The 16,311-nt window shown below is 44.4% G+C and overlaps 1 protein-coding gene across 1 annotated transcript; it reads left to right on the top strand.

Annotated features, from left to right (window-relative positions):
• The first annotated feature begins 13,524 nt into the window (after nucleotides 1-13,524).
• Nucleotides 13,525-14,409, top strand: LOC130294301 (C3a anaphylatoxin chemotactic receptor-like). Its single transcript, XM_056543915.1, has one exon. It carries the CDS (start codon nucleotides 13,525-13,527, stop codon nucleotides 14,407-14,409), a length of 885 nt encoding a protein of 294 aa, XP_056399890.1.
• Nucleotides 14,410-16,311: the final 1,902 nt, after the last annotated feature.

Below are 16,311 nucleotides of genomic sequence, written 5' to 3'. Positions count from 1 at the left end.
CGATGAGTTGAGTTTTTAACAAAAAGTTCTTCTTTGGTTTCATCTGACCATATGACATTTTCCAAATACTCTTCTGGATCATCCAAATATTCTGTAGAAAACTTCAGACGGGCCCAGAAATGTACTGGCTTAAGCAGGGGGACACATCTGGCACTGCATGATTTTTGTCCCTGGTGGCGTAGTGTGTTACTGATGGTAGACTTTATTACTTTGGTGCCAGCTCTCCGCAGGTCATTCACTAGGTGGGGGACCTAGTGAATGACCTGCGGAGAGCTGGCACCAAAGTTCTGGGATTTTTGCTCACCAATCTTGTGATCATTTTGAGCCCCAGATCGAGGGAGATTATCAGTGGTCTTGTATGTCTTCCATTTTCTAATAATTGCTCCCACAGTTGATTTCTTTACACCAAGCTGCCTGCCTATTGCAGATTTAGTCTTCCCAGCCTGGTGCAGGTCTACAATTTTGTTTCTGGTGTCCTTCAACAGCTCTTTGGTCTTGGCCATAGTGGAGTTTGGAGTGTGACTGTTTGAGGTTGTGGAAAGAAATCTTGCTTGTTTGTAGGTGATAAAATACTTATTTTCCACCTTAATATGCAAATAAATTCTTTAAAAATCAGACATGTCGTGTTCGCTCCGGGTCTGATTACTGCAGATCATGGAGATGGAGCGTTGTGACGTCACGGCTCCGCCCCCCGTGTGACATCACGCTCCGCCCCTTCAATGCAAGCCTATGGGAGGGACTGATTTTAATGGGGTGCGAGATCGAGGGTGCGAGGGGTGCAAGATCACGGGGGTCCCCAGCGGTGGGACCCCCGCAATCAGGCATCTTATCCTGTATCCTTTGGATAGGGGATAAGATGTCTAAGCGCCGGAGTACCCCTTTAAAGTCCCATTCCTTTATCTCTATGTGAGCCTTCAGTATCTCACATCTAATCGACCAACATGTCTTGTGTCACATGATAAACCGCCATGAGGATACAGCCCCATGAGACACTCACAGTATAACAGAGCGAGCTGGGATATAGTCATTCTCTGGATGATTGTAAGTGAAGCAAAGAATATTAGAGATCCATAAAACTAAAGAAAACTTAAGGTAAGTGTTTAATACATTTTTAAATTTCTAATTAAATAACATTAAAAGTATAAATCAAGTGATATTTATAGAAATTGTCTGACTCCTCAGGATATACAACAAGGATAATAACACACTTTGCAATACAATAAAATTAATTTATTAACCTCTAAAATGCATTCAGGATGGTACTTATTGCCAGATCTCCTGAAAAAAAAATGCTACATTTAATGTAAACATTTAATGTAAATATATATATGAATGTACATGTATTCTTGCTCACTATCAAAGATAAAAACAAAAAAACAAGACAAAATAAAATATGCGAAATAATGTTCCCATATGAAATATATATGAATGTACAGGCGCATGTATTCTTGCTGACTATCATAACTAAAAAAAAAAGAAAATAGCCTGAGGAATCAGCAAATTTTTCTATATATTTGTTTTCTGAGTACTTCTAGGTGGTGCTGGGTCTCGTACAGTCGACTCAGTTGGGTGGGTGAGCCACTGTCTAGTTGTTTTTAACTCTCTATAAGGCTTTGTTCACACGGTGGAATGTTGGCACAGAAAATTTCTGAGCGGACATTCTGCAGACAGCGGGGCACCGACAGAACATGCCAGCACTAGGACCGCTCAGAAATTCCCCGCCTAATAGATGGCAATGCATTTAAGTGCAGACTCTGCAGAAAGAATAGACATGCCTATTCTTTCTGCGGATGCCGGAATCTGAATTTCCGTGCCAGAAGCAGCCAGCACAGAAATTCTGCTATGTGAACAGTGCACCACTTAAATCTATGGGACTCTGCTGCTATGGAATCTCCTTGTGTGAACATAGCCAAAATCAAGTGGAGGCAATGAATTTAGGTTACAAAGTTTTCAGCACACAATGTTCTGTCAGGAGATGTGGTAACTTGCAATCTCATTCAATATACAATAGTAATAATAATTCAATATACAGTACAATAGTAATAATAATAATAATAGAGAGAGAGAGAGAGAGAGAGAGAGAGAGAGAGAGAGAGAGAAAGCAATAGATTCCACAGACCTTTACAATTTGGGGGGGGGGGGGTACAAATTGCTGTAAATTACGTGTTGGCACTGATTGACTAGTAGCACCACACAATGAAATTAAAATGTTTGCATTTAATTTAATGTTTCTCTTCTACTTCTAAAAGCCATAACTTCTTTTTTCCATAGTTTTCTCTATGCTTCACTACTGTTAAGATATGGAGCTGCGCAAGCAGGTGTGGCAGACTTATCAAGGGAGTGCCCTGCAGAGATTGGAAGGGGAACTACTAGGGAGTGGCAGAATTATCAAGGGAGTGCCTTGCAGAGATTGGAAGGGGAACTACTAGGGAGTGCACACACAGTGGCGTTGCTAGGGTTGGTGTCACCCGGTGCGGTAGAAAATGGTGTCACCCCCATACCTCCCCCCCACCTCAGTAAGTTTTTAGCCTGTTGTGACAGACACCACTGTTTTAGCGCATTGTGAGAATTTCCAGTATAATAATCAGATATACCAGTTGCCACAGAATAGGAAAGTGTTAAAGAAGTTTTCACCATTTAAATATACAGCTCCCAGAATTACTTAAAGGGGTACTCCACTGGAAAACATTTTCTTTTATATCAACTGGTGCTAGAAAGTTAAACAGATTTTTAAATTACTTCTATTTAAAATCTTAATCCTTACAGTACTTATATAAGCTGTTGTATTCTCCACAGGAAGTTGTGTAGTTCTTTCCAGTCTGTCCACAGTGCTCTGTCTGTCCATGTTAGGAACTGTCCAGAGCAGGAGAGGTTTGCAATGGGGATGTCAGCACAGAGCACTGTGGTCAGACTTCCTGTGAATCACTTATACAGCAGCTAATAAGTACTGGAAGGTTTAAGATTTTTAAGTAGAAGTAATTTATAAATCTGTTTAACTTTTTTGCATCAGTTGATTTTTCCCAGTAGAGTACCCCTTTATGCAGAGGTAAGGTTATGCTGGGAGTTGTAGTTTCACTCACCATAACTGTAGAACTGACAAGTGACTCCTGCTCTGATAGGACATAGCGAAGAGAATGTACAATGATATCAGTGACTACAGGTGACGTCTTCTCTATAGTGAGGAGAATACACAATGATATCAGTGACTACAGGTGACGTCTTCTCTATAGTGAGGAGAATGTACAATGATATCAGTGACTACAGGTGACGTCTTCTCTATAGTGAGGAGAATACACAATGATATCAGTGACTACAGGTGACGTCTTCTCTATAGTCTTCCATTATCTAATTCAGATAGTACATACCGCCTGGTCCAGCTAAAACTTCTGTCTGTAGAATGTGACGCCCAGACGTCTCCTCACTATGTCAGCGCATTCTCATCCTCTATATGAAAACAATTATTATTATAAACCTGCCAGACACTATATCCTCTAAATATAATAATACTATACACTACACTTTTTGATTATAAACCTTCCATACACCGTACCCACTGAATATAATACTACCACACACTGTACATTCTGAATATAATACCAACACATACTGTACACTCTGAATATAAATCTGCCACATACTGTACCCTCTGAATATAAATCTGCCACATACTGTACCCTCTGAATATAAATCTGCCACATACTGTACCCTCTGCATATAAATCTGCCACATACTGTACCCTCTGAATATAAATCTGGTGGTGTTGCTAGTGGATGATGGGGGTGTTAGTACTGGGGGGGGGGGGTGTTGCTGGAGGATGATGAAGGTGCTACTGGCCATCCCCCCTGGCAGTATCACCCCCATCATCAATCGGCAGGATCATCCTCCTGGCAGGAGCACCCCCATCATCCATCATCAGGATCTGCTGATGGAGGTGCTGCTGCTAGGGGGGGTTTGCTGGTGGATGGTGAGGATGCTACTGCCGGGGGGAGCATTAGGTAGGCAGCAGTTCCCCCACTTAAGGTAGGTAGCAGTTCCCCCACATTAGGTAGCATAGATTCCCCACATTTGGTACCAGTTACCCCACATTAGATAGCACAGATTCCACACATTAGGTAGCACAGATTCCACACATTAGGTAGCACAGATTCCACACATTAGGTAGCAGTTTCCCCACATTAGGTAGCACAGATTCCCCACATTAGGTAGCAGTTTCCCCACATTATGTAGCAGCTTTCCGAATCCGAATCCGTTAAGAATTTCATGAAAAATTCGATTTGCAATTAATGCAAATATTGCTGTCATGCTATTGCGCGAACTGCTCCATTAAACTCCATTTAGTGCAGTCCAGGCTCCAGGGCATCTAAAATGGCGGATCCACATGTGAGGACATGGGGCAAGGAACTCTGGGAAGGCGGAAACAATGGTAGGGGCATAGAGCTGTGTGTTGCCTCATACATTTGAACAAGCTGCCTCAACTTCATAAACCTTGGTAGAAGATGGAGGAATAATTTTTCTGCGCAATTCTGTGTCCACAACAAATGGTCTGCTGGTTATACTAGTCTGTATACGGTATAATACATACCCAGCAGTCGGTTCCTAATAGTCTTTGACAGAGTGCAATTTTGGGTTTAGTACACAGCAACTTTGTGCAGCAGTCGTGTACTGCTGGTGTTGTGCTAAAAATACGTTTTATAAGGGTACTGTAGTGCATTTTTCTGTGCATACCACATACCTACATCTAAGTAGTGTAATATTTTGTACCTATTAATCTGGCAAGGGCCTAGATACTGTGAAAGTCAAGACAAAAGTAATCACTGGCTGGTGTTTTACTCGAATACGTTTTTTTAAGCATACTGAAGCGCATTTTTCCGCCCTCCCAAGTGCATACCACATACGTACATCTAAGTAGTGTACTATTTTGTTCCTGTTAATCTGTCAAGGGCCTAGATACTGTGAAAGTCCAGGTAAAAGTAATCACCGGCTGGTGTTTTACTCTAATATGTTTTTTTTAAGTGTACTGTAGCGCATTTTTCTGCCCTATTTGTTCCACAACAAATGGTCTGCTGGTTATACTGGTCATTAGACGGTATCATACATAACCAGCAGTCCATTCCTAATAGTCTGTGAGAGAGTGCAATTTTGGGTTTAGTACACACCGACAGTGTGCTGTAGCACTGTTGTGTCCTGCTGGTTTTGTGCAAAAATAAAAAAAATTAAGCGTACTGTAGCGCATATTTCTGCCCTCATAAGTGCACACCACATACGTACATCTAAGTAGTGTACTATTTTGTACCTGTTAATCTGTCAAGAGCCTAGATACTGTAAAAGGCATGGCGAAAGTACTCACCGGCTGGTATTGTACTCAAATACTTTTTCAAGCATACTGTAGCGAATTTTTCTGCACTCATAAGTGCATACCACATATGTACATCTGAGTAGTATACTATTTTGTATCTGTTAACCTGTCAAGGGCCAAGATACTGCGAAAGTCCAGGCAAAAGTGCTCACTGGCTTCTGTTTTACTCAAATACTTTTTAAAGCGTACTGTAGCTCATTTTCTGCCCTCATTAGTGCTTACCACATACGTACATCTAAGTACTGTACTATTTTGTACCTGTTAATCTGTCAAGGGCCTAGATACTGTGAAAGTCCAGGAAAAAGTAATCACCGGCTGGCAATTCATTTGTTTCCTTGTAATTATAGTAACTAGGTCTCAAGGAGGAAACCATGCAGCGCAGCGCTGTTCCCGTTCTTACAAGGGGGTACTACATGCGCTGTCAGCACAATTGTAAGAAAATAAAAAAGATAAAGAAAAAGGTAATTAATATATACAACTCTGCCATGTTATTTCAGCTAGAACATACAGGAGTCCACACTTATTACCACACTCATACATATACACAGGCATACTTCTAGTGGTGGTATGATCGCAACTTGGTTAAACCGCTGAGGTGTCTACACCATGGAAGCCCAGACTCCCCAGATTACCGCCTTTCAGCAGTCGAGGAGACCCGCTCACCTGTCACTCCACCTAGACCCTCTCGGTCATTATTGTACACAGACCCATGACTCCAACTTTTTTATTTTCTTTCAATTGTGCTGACAGCGCATGTAGTACCCGCTTGTAAGAACGGTAACAGCGCTGCGCTGCATAGTTTCCTCAAAGTTTAGTTTTCACATAGATTTTAAATATTTATTGTACTTTACTTGCACTGTTCACTTTATTTGTGAATATGCAGTAAGATTTGTAATTATATGGATTGTCTTATGCGCTGTAATATATGTTTCATAATATTTTGATTACTTGAGAGCACTTTGGTATTTGATTGATACCTATATATATATGTGTGTGTGTGTGTGAATATCACTATTGTGCACTGCTTGATAATGACTGGGTGAGTCAGTCGAAACGTCGCTGCTATTGAAACACTTGTTTACCTTTTAATGGAATAAAAAGAAACACTTTTTTTTTCCACCTATTTTTTGTGCTGCGGAGAGATTTCATTTTTATGAAGTTTGGAGCTCCTGACCAAAGCTTCAGAAACCGCTTTGCACCATGTACTTTGGATTATAATGTTGAATTTGGTCGTGCTACATTAGTAGATTGTTAGATAGATAGATAGATAGAAAGATAGATAGATATGAGATAGATAGATAGTTACATAGATAGATGATAGATATGAGATAGATGATAGATAGATATGAGATAGATAGATAGATAGATATGAGATAGATAGATAGATATGAGATAGATGATAGATAGATATGAGATAGATATGAGATAGATAGAAAGATATGAGAGAGAGAGATAGATATGAGATAGATAGATAAATAGATATGAGATAGATAGATAGATATATGATAGATAGATATGAGATAGATGATTGATAGATAGATATGAGATAAATAGATATGAGATAGATGGATAGATATGAGATAGATATGAGATAGATGATTGATAGATAGATATGAGATAAATAGATAGATATGAGATAGATAGATATGAGATAGATATGAGATAGATGATTGATAGATAGATATGAGATAGATAAATAGATAGATATGAGATATATAGATATGAGATAGACAGATATGAGATGGCTAGATAGATAGATAGATACAGCAACCAAATAGACGCAGCAGCACTCCAGCGTAGTGAAGAATAGTGACTTTTATTTATCACCAAAATGCAATAGCGACGTTTCAACCACCTCACGTGGCCGTCCTTGAGGATGGCCACGTGAGGTGGTTGAAACGTCGCTATTGCATTTTGGTGATAAATAAAAGTCACTATTCTTCACTACGCTGGAGTGCTGCTGCGTCTATTTGGTTGCTGTATCTAATTGGGGCTCGAGGACCAGGGCCCATCCACAGCCTGCACCCACTGCACCTAGTTCTATTCGAGAGTGCTGCTCCACCTGCTTTTCTAGATAGATAGATAGATAGATATACATGTATTTGTTTGGCTGTAATCAATTTCATTTCCATTTATTTTCTTTTAGATAAAAAGGTCAGAATGGATCTTGCTCAAATTGTCATGAATATTTGTAATATATCTTTCAAAGAAAACGACACGTAAGTTTATATTTCTTCTTCTTCATTATTATTCCACATAATATCAGGTTCGGTTCTGTTCCTTCCTGTATCACAGATATAAATGAATTCTTTAATCTGGATCCCGTAGAGATCAGCTGATATTACGAGAAATGAGGGAATCTCCAGAAGTTTGTTTTCGGAGGATTGTCTCATATGGTCCATCAGATTCTATTTAGTTTCGACAGCCGATCCTGATTCATACAGGAACCGAGAATCCTGACAAAGTCCCTGCTGTTCAGGTAAAGCCTACCTCCAGTTATAGAGGAAATGGATTATAGTGCAGGCATGTGCACAATAATCATTTTTCTAAGGTTTTCTCTTTTCATCAGATTCTTAGTTGATCCCATGGACCTGCTGTGCTCTGTGCTGCTGATCACTAGGTTTTAGGAGACAGAGGTGTGCGGGGAGGGAGTGCAGCTGTGAGGTGACCAGATGGCGGATGGCAGGAGGAATGTCACCAACAAGAAGCAGTCGCTGTGCGTTATATAGTGTGGCCTGAACAATGTGGTGATGAGTAGAGCGCGGTGGGATCAGAACATACTGGAGCACACACTGCATCATCCTCCTATCCCAGCATACCCTGCTCTGCTCAGAGTCTACTGAGGGTGATGTGGGGTGAGGGGCACGGAGCCCAGCCCTGCTGTAGTCAGTGTCATCTTTATTGACCATCCCTGGAGCGGAGGACTGTTCCCTGCAGGTCGGGGTCTAGCAGGTTAAGAATCTGCAGCAGGGAAACACTTACTGGAGTCAGACACATTCACTGTGATTGGCGCTCTATAGACCAGAATGGCTGACACATCGAGGGTAAGTGGTGATGTATAAAGCATGGTCACTTACCTCTGGGCAGCACATTCACTGATCTGGGTGTCTCTTTGTCTGAGCCAGTGACCCAGTGGTGTACAATGTATGTCTCACTGCTCAGAAAGGACAGGAGGGACTACTGTCTGTGACAGGAATTAATACTGACACATCTATAATACATAACATTTGGTTTAAGTCAATTCTATACAAACCAATTTGATGATATCTAATGATGAGATCTGCTGAATCTACAGTCTAACAATTATGTTGCATTTGAACAAAATAGCATAAAATAACACACACAAAAAAAAAAGTGAAAAACATAAACCAAACAAAACAAACCTACAAGAGAACCCGGGAATGGACAGCATGGGGATGGAAGGGTGCATGACAGGGGACATATCAGCAGCGTGCAGGCACTAGGGGGTCAAGTACAGGTCAGGAAGGGGAATGGGAGGAGCATAGGAGAGGTGAGATAAGGGGCAGTCAGGGAGAATGGGGTCAGTTTGTGTGGAGAATCAAGTGAAGAGGATTTGCGTGCTAACATACCGTGCATCATGTTCCCATGACGGATTCCTCAGAAGATTTGCTCCGGCGTGTCTGGGAGGAGGCTAGGGTGTGCGGGCCAGGGTGGCTAGAGGCTCAGCTGCTTGATTCCCCGGACAGCAGGGCCCCGAGCGGTTCAGGAGCCCTGAGCTCCAGTGCCCGCAGGTCCCGCCTGCCTGCACGCCTCAGTCCTGACGTGATCCCCTGCACCTTTCGGCACCATGGGAGCCCCGCTCGGGACCCTCCTGCTGCCTCAGCTGCCTTTCATCCTCCGGGTGATGGAGAGGTGGAGGGGAGGAATCCTGCAGGTGGCTGGCGGAGGGGGGCGGCATTGGACCTACAGTCGGCAGCTGGGGGCAACGGGAAGGAGCGGGCTGACACGGCATCCCCCTCCTGGAAGACTGTCGGCGGTTTCTTCCCAGAGAGGCCACAGCGCATGAAGAAGTTCTGTCCTCCACCTCACAGGCCGCCGTACGCTGGTCACATGCGCCATGCCGGGCTACTGAAGAGACGCTTTGCCTCCTGCTTGTCCGCCGGGCTCCCCCTGCACTCCGGGCCTCAGTGCAGGGGGAGCCCGGCAGACAAGCAGGAGGCAAAGCGTCTCTTCAGTAGCCTGGCGTGGCGCATGTGACCAGCGCACGGCGGCCTGTGAGGTGGAGGACAGAACTTCTTCATGCGCTGCGGCCTGTCTGGGAAGAGACCGCCGGCAGTCTTCCAGGAGGGGGATGCCCCGTGGGCCTGCTGTGTGGCAGCATGAAGGACAGAGGACGGGCCCACCTCCTGTGCGTCTGAGGTGAGCTCAGGGGAGCTGTCAAGTGACGGAGAGGAGAGGGGCCCGGAGTCTCCTGCCCCAGTGCCTGTTCCGGTGGCGGCATTGTCTGTCAGCAGAGAGGGGTGTGGTGGTGCCGCCTGCCCTGACCGTGGCCGGCGGGTCTTCATGTCAGGATGCTTCATCTGGATCTGCTGTTCAGGGATGTCCGGATCAGCAGGGAGCTCCGGCCGGGGCCAGAGAGGTTTGGTGAGTTGACCACCAGTCCTTGTGTCGGGGGTTGGGGGGGGGGGGGTTATGGGATGGTTTGCGTGGTTTGCTGCAGGAGGTGAAGTGTTTGTTGCAAGTGTGGGCTGGGGCTAGTGGGGGTTCCCCGGCGGCGGTGTGGGAGTCGGTGGCTGGGAGTGGACAGGCTGTCGAGAGTGGGGGAGTGCCAGCAGTAGCGCCAGGTAGTGGGGACGTGCGGCTGGCGGATTCAGCGAAGGAGGAGGTGTATGTGTGTTTCGAGGGTCCGTTGGGTGCTCATTTGAAGGCGGAAGTCAGGGAGAAGATTTGGGAGAACGAGTATGTGGACAGGGGGAAGCCAGATGAATCCAAAAAGGAGGAGGAGGAGCACAGGAGGTATCGGCTGATACATAGGTTGTTCGCCAATTGGCTACAGGCGTTTGCCATATTGGCCAGCATTATAGGGGAGAAGGCGCCCAAGAATTGCTCGGGAGTCGGTGGGGGAGGCTTACCAGGTTTATGTGGGTGCCACCTGGTTGCGGTACAATGAACAATTCCGGCAGTGGAAGGCGGTTCAGCCTTCGTTACGCTGAGATCACAAAGATATAAGTCTTTGGATGAAACTGATGGCGGCGGGGGGGGGGCAGTCCTTTTGGGACAGCGCCGGCCTGTCCGGATCTGGTTCCGGTCGGCCGGCAGGGGCAGATAACGGTTGCTGTTGGCAATTTAATGAGGGAAAATGCAGATTTGGAGAAGGGTGCCATTTCAAGCATGAGTGCTCCAGTTGCGGGGGAACCCATAGCTTATCCGAGTGTTTCCGGAAGGGAAAAGGCCAAGGATTGGAGACTGATCAGAAGAGGGGAGATGCCGGTGATAGTGACAAGGATTGTGCCGTTTCTAGACCGGTATCCAAATAGAGGGGATGCTGCTTTGCTGAAGGAGGGTTTTGGTGTGGGGTTTTGACTTCCATGTACCACTTCCGGCCCTCGAGGAGGGGTGTGGAATCTTACCTCAGCATTCCGCTATCCTGAGGTGGTGCGGGAGAAGTTGATGAAGAAAGTGGGTTTGGGTCGGATGGCAGGCCCGTTTGCCAATTTGCCTCTGCCGGACCTGTGTGTGTCCCCGCTGGGCTTGGTGCCTAACAAGAAGCTGAACAAGTTGCGGCTCATTCATCACTTTTCCCATCCGCTGGGTGGGTCGGTGAATGATGGCATAGACCCCGCCTTGTGTGCCGTGTCATACATCTCGTTTGATGCGGCTTTGGATTGGGTTCCCAAGTACGGTCGGGGGACGCTTTTGCCTAAGACTGACATAGAGGCGGCTTTTAGGCTTCTGCCGGTGCACCTAGATAGTTTTGTGTTTTAGGGGTGTTGTTCGGAGGGGGAGAGTTTTGTGGACCCATGGGTTGCCCATGAGTTTCTCTATTTCTTGCTCCCTGTTTCAGTGATTCAGGCATTTTTGGAGTGGGTGGTGGACTCGGTTTTGCACTACCTGGACGATTTTTTGTTTATCGGTCCGGTGGGGGGGTCGGCAGACTATGGAGCGGGTGGCGGTCTGCTTTGGGGTGCCGCTGGTGCCTGACGAGACGGAGGGCCCAGCCATGCAGCTGAAATTCTTGGGCATAGTCATAGACACGGTGGCCTTGGAATGTAGGCTGCCGGAGGATAAGGTGTGGGAGTTGCGGGGGGCGGTGGCGGCTGCGGCCAATGCACGCAAAATGCAATTGAGGGACCTGCAGTCATTGTTGGGACAGCATATTTTTGCCTGCCCAATTATGTCGATGGGGCGGGTGTTTTGTTGGCAGTTGTCGGCAGCGACAGCAGTGTTGCAGAGGCCAAGGCACTATGTGCGTCTGACGGCCGACCTCCGAACTGATTTGGCAGTTTCAACGGAATTTCTGGAACACTACAATGGTAGGTCGGTCATCATTGGGCAGCAGGTGTCTAACTGGGAGTTGGAGCTTTTTACTGATGCGTCGGGTAGCCATGGGTTTGGGGCGTATTTGCAGGGTCAATGGTGTGTGTGGGAGTGGCCTGAGTCTTGGAGGACGGCAGGTTTGGCGAGGAACCTGGCTCTCTAGGAATTATTTCCCATTCTGGTGGCGGTGGGGATTTGGAGGGATAGGCTCTGGTATTGGAAGGTGTACTTCCGGTGTGATAATCTGGGTGCAGGCTATCAATGCGCACACGGCGCATTCACCACCAGTTGTCAGCTTGTTGCGGCAGTTGGTCTTTCTCGTTTCCAGTGGGACCGTTTTCGGGAGTTGACACCGGAAGCAGAGGACCGTGGGATACCTTGCCCGGAGGAGTTGTGGAGAGTGGTTTGATGACAGCCCTGGCTCTGGTCCACAGGTTGGTCAGTGTGAGTACGTGGGCTGGCGATGCTAGATGCTGGGGGGAATGGGAGGTGTTGTTGAGGGGTTTGGGTGAGTTACAGTTGGGAGGCAGCTGTGTTATTTTTCGTAGGTAGGTTGTTTGGGGATGGGGTTTCGGCGGCCGAGCCCGATCGCAGGTTGGCGGCCCTAGCCTTTCGGTTTCAGGTGAGGGGTATGCCGGACGCCACTAAGGCATTTTTGGTTGGACGGGCTGCCAGGGTTTTTTGTAAGGGGTCAGTAGTAAGGGAGGCCGGTATCCTTTGCTTTGCGGGAGGAGTTGTGTGGGACTTTGCCGCGAGTTTGTGTCTCGCGGTTTGAGGACGTTTTGTTCCGATTGCATTCTCTCTGGCCTTCTTTGGGGCTTTCAGGGTATCTGAGTTGGTCTCGCCCAGTAAAGTGTCTGGGGGTGGTTTATTGATGGGAGATGTGAGTGAGGACGGTGGGGGTTTGGCGTGTAAGGTGCGTCGGTCTAAGACCGATCAATTTGGCCGGGCATTTGTGGTCAGGTTGGCACAGTTGGGGGCTTCTAGTGTTTGTCCAGTGAGTTGTTTCCGACAGTTTTGGCTCTTCGGCCTCCAGGGGATGGGTTGTTGCTGATACATGCGGGGGGCGAATTTTTGTCCAAGTTTCAATTTGTTCAGGTTTTTAGGATGGGTTTGGGGAAGGAATTTATGGAATAATGGAATTTAGCTCTCATTCTTTTAGGATTGGGGCGACCACGGAGGCATCTTGGTGGGGTTTGGCTCCTGATGTGATTCGTAGGATTGGGAGGAGGGAGTCTGATTCTGGTTCAGATTGTATGTTCGTCCTCATCTGTTGTCGGTGTTGCACATTAGGGGGTTGTCTTCATTGTTCTTATGAAGTTTTGTTTTGTGCTTTGTACCTTTAAAAAAAATTGGCGCTCATGGCATCAACTTAATGGAATTCATTAAATAATGCATTTTTTCCATGTAATCTGATTCAATTTACACCCCACAAAATGTGAATTCAGTTTTTGAATCCCCCCATCAGCCTGTTCTAGGATGGGGGAGTAGATCATGGGGGATCGGGGACAATAATGTGATCTCTCCCTGTGTAGATATTTATAAAGAAATAAATTATTAATAACTTAATTTTTTTATCGTTTTCATTTTTTTTAAGGTTCGCTCAGCACTTCTGTAATCCAAGAATTAGAACTTTACTCACAAATCTTCATATTATAGAAAATACATCAATGACTTTATACGTCATCCTTTTTGCTCTTGGGATTATCGGTAATGGATTGGTCATCTGGATTGCCGGATTCAGGATGAAGAAGACGATCAGTGCCACCTGGTTCCTCAACCTGGCCATTGCAGACTTCCTATGCTGTTTTTCTCTTATTCTGAGAATTCTAGATATCTCATTAGATGACGGTATTTCTTGCTTATTGAATATTATTCTTTTCCTTCTAAACATGAGCGCCAGTGTTCTTCTCCTGACGGCCATGAGTATTGACCGCTGTGTATGCGTCATGTGGCCATTTTGGGCTAAAATTAATAGGACACGTAAACTAGTGAGGATCAGTGCGGCCATCATCTGGGTGTTGAGTGTTCTCTGGACTGTTATTGTGTTCATGTATTATAGTCATAATTTTATGCCCTTTACAGAATGGTGTTTATTTCCATGGAGGGTTGCGCATGATTTTAAGTATGATACATATCGGACCATTCAGCTGATCCGGCAATTTATAATGTTTGTGATCCCTTTTCTCATCATCTTGATCAGTTATGTAATCATTTACTTCAAACTTAAAATCACTAAGAGATCCCAGAGATCCCAGAGGCCGTACAGGATCATCACCGCCATAATATTGTGTTTCTTTCTCTGCTGGTTCCCATATTATATCTGGCCATTGACTCCCATGTATTATGAATTAAGCTTTGAATCCTTCATTATTGATATTATTGTTGTTAATCTCGCTTGTTTTAACAGTTGTATCAATCCAATTATTTATGTATTTATGAGTCAAGACATTAAACCTGGTTTCTTTAGATCTATCCCCTCCAGGATAAATGAAGCCTTAAATGACCAACCCAATGACCTGAGCAGAGAAGGAGAGAATGATCATCATGGTTAACACTGTAAAGAAATTCCTCTTATCTACTGTGGGAGATTAATTCCATAGAACCAGTCATCACCTGCACTATTACCTGTATATTCATCATCATCCGCACTATTACCTGTATATTCATCATCATCCGCACTATTACCTGTATATTCATCATCACCCGCACTATTACCTGTATATTCATCATCACCCGCACTATTACCTGTATATTCATCATCACTCGCACTATTACCTGTATATTCATCATCACCTGCACTATTACCTGTATATTCATCATCACTTGCACTATTACCTGTATATTCATCATCATCACCCGCACTATTACTTGTATATTCATCATCACCCGCACTATTACTTGTATATTCATCATCACCCGCACTATTACCTATATATTTATCATCACCCGCACTATTACCTGTATATTCATCATCACCTGCACTATTACCTGTATGTTCATCATCACCCGCACTATTACCTGTATATACATCATCACCCGCACTATTACCTGTATATTCATCATCACTCGCACTATTACCTGTATATTCATCATCACCCGCAATATTACCTGTATATTTATCATCACCCGCACTATTACCTGTATATTCATCATCACCCGCACTATTACCTGTATATTCATCATCACCCGCACTATTACCTGTATATTCATCATCACCCGCAATATTACCTGTATATTTATCATCACCCGCAATATTACCTGTATATTTATCATCACCTGCACTATTACCTGTATATTCATCATCACTCGCACTATTACCTGTATATTCATCATCACCCGCACTATTACCTGTATATTCATCATCACCCGCAATATTACCTGTATATTTATCATCACCCGCACTATTACCTATATATTTATCATCACCTGCACTATTACCTGTATATTCATCATCACCCGCACTATTACCTGTATATTCATCATCACCCGCAATATTACCTGTATATTTATCATCACCCGCACTATTACCTATATATTTATCATCACCTGCACTATTACCTGTATATTCATCATCACTCGCACTATTACCTGTATATACATCATCACCCGCACTATTACCTGTATATACATCATCACCCGCACTATTACCTGTATATACATCATCACTCGCACTATTACCTGTATATTCATCATCACTCGCACTATTACCTGTATATTCATCATCATCACCCGCACTATTACCTGTATATTCATCATCACCCGCACTATTACCTGTATATTCATCATCACTCGCACTATTACCTGTATATTCATCATCACCCGCACTATTACCTGTATATTTATCATCACCCGCACTATTACCTGTATATTCATCATCACCTGCACTATTACCTGCATATTCATCATCACCTGCACTATTACCTGTATATTCATCATCACCCGCACTATTACCTGTATATTCATCATCACCCGCACTATTACCTGTATATTCATCATCACCCGCACTATTACCTGTATATTCATCATCACCTGCACTATTACCTGTATATTCATCATCACCCGCACTATTACCAGTATATTCATCATCACCCGCACTATTACCTGTATATTCATCATCCGCACTATTACCTGTATATTCATCATCATCCGCACTATTACCTGTATATTCATCATCACCCGCACTATTACCTGTATATTCATCATCACCCGCACTATTACCTGTATATTCATCATCACCCGCACTATTACTTGTATATTCATCATCACCCACACTATTACCTGTATATTTATCATCACCCGCACTATTACCTGTATATTCATCATCACTTGCACTATTACCTGTATATTCATCATCATCACCTGCACTATTACCTGTATATTCATTATCACCCGCACTATTACTTGTATATTCATCATCACCCACACTATTACCTGTATATTCATCATCACCCGCA

This window comes from Hyla sarda, chromosome 10 (assembly GCF_029499605.1).
Source record: "Hyla sarda isolate aHylSar1 chromosome 10, aHylSar1.hap1, whole genome shotgun sequence".
NCBI lineage: Eukaryota > Metazoa > Chordata > Amphibia > Anura > Hylidae > Hyla > Hyla sarda.
Note: the sequence above shows the minus strand (reverse complement) of the source record. Positions and strands in the feature narration are given on the sequence as shown.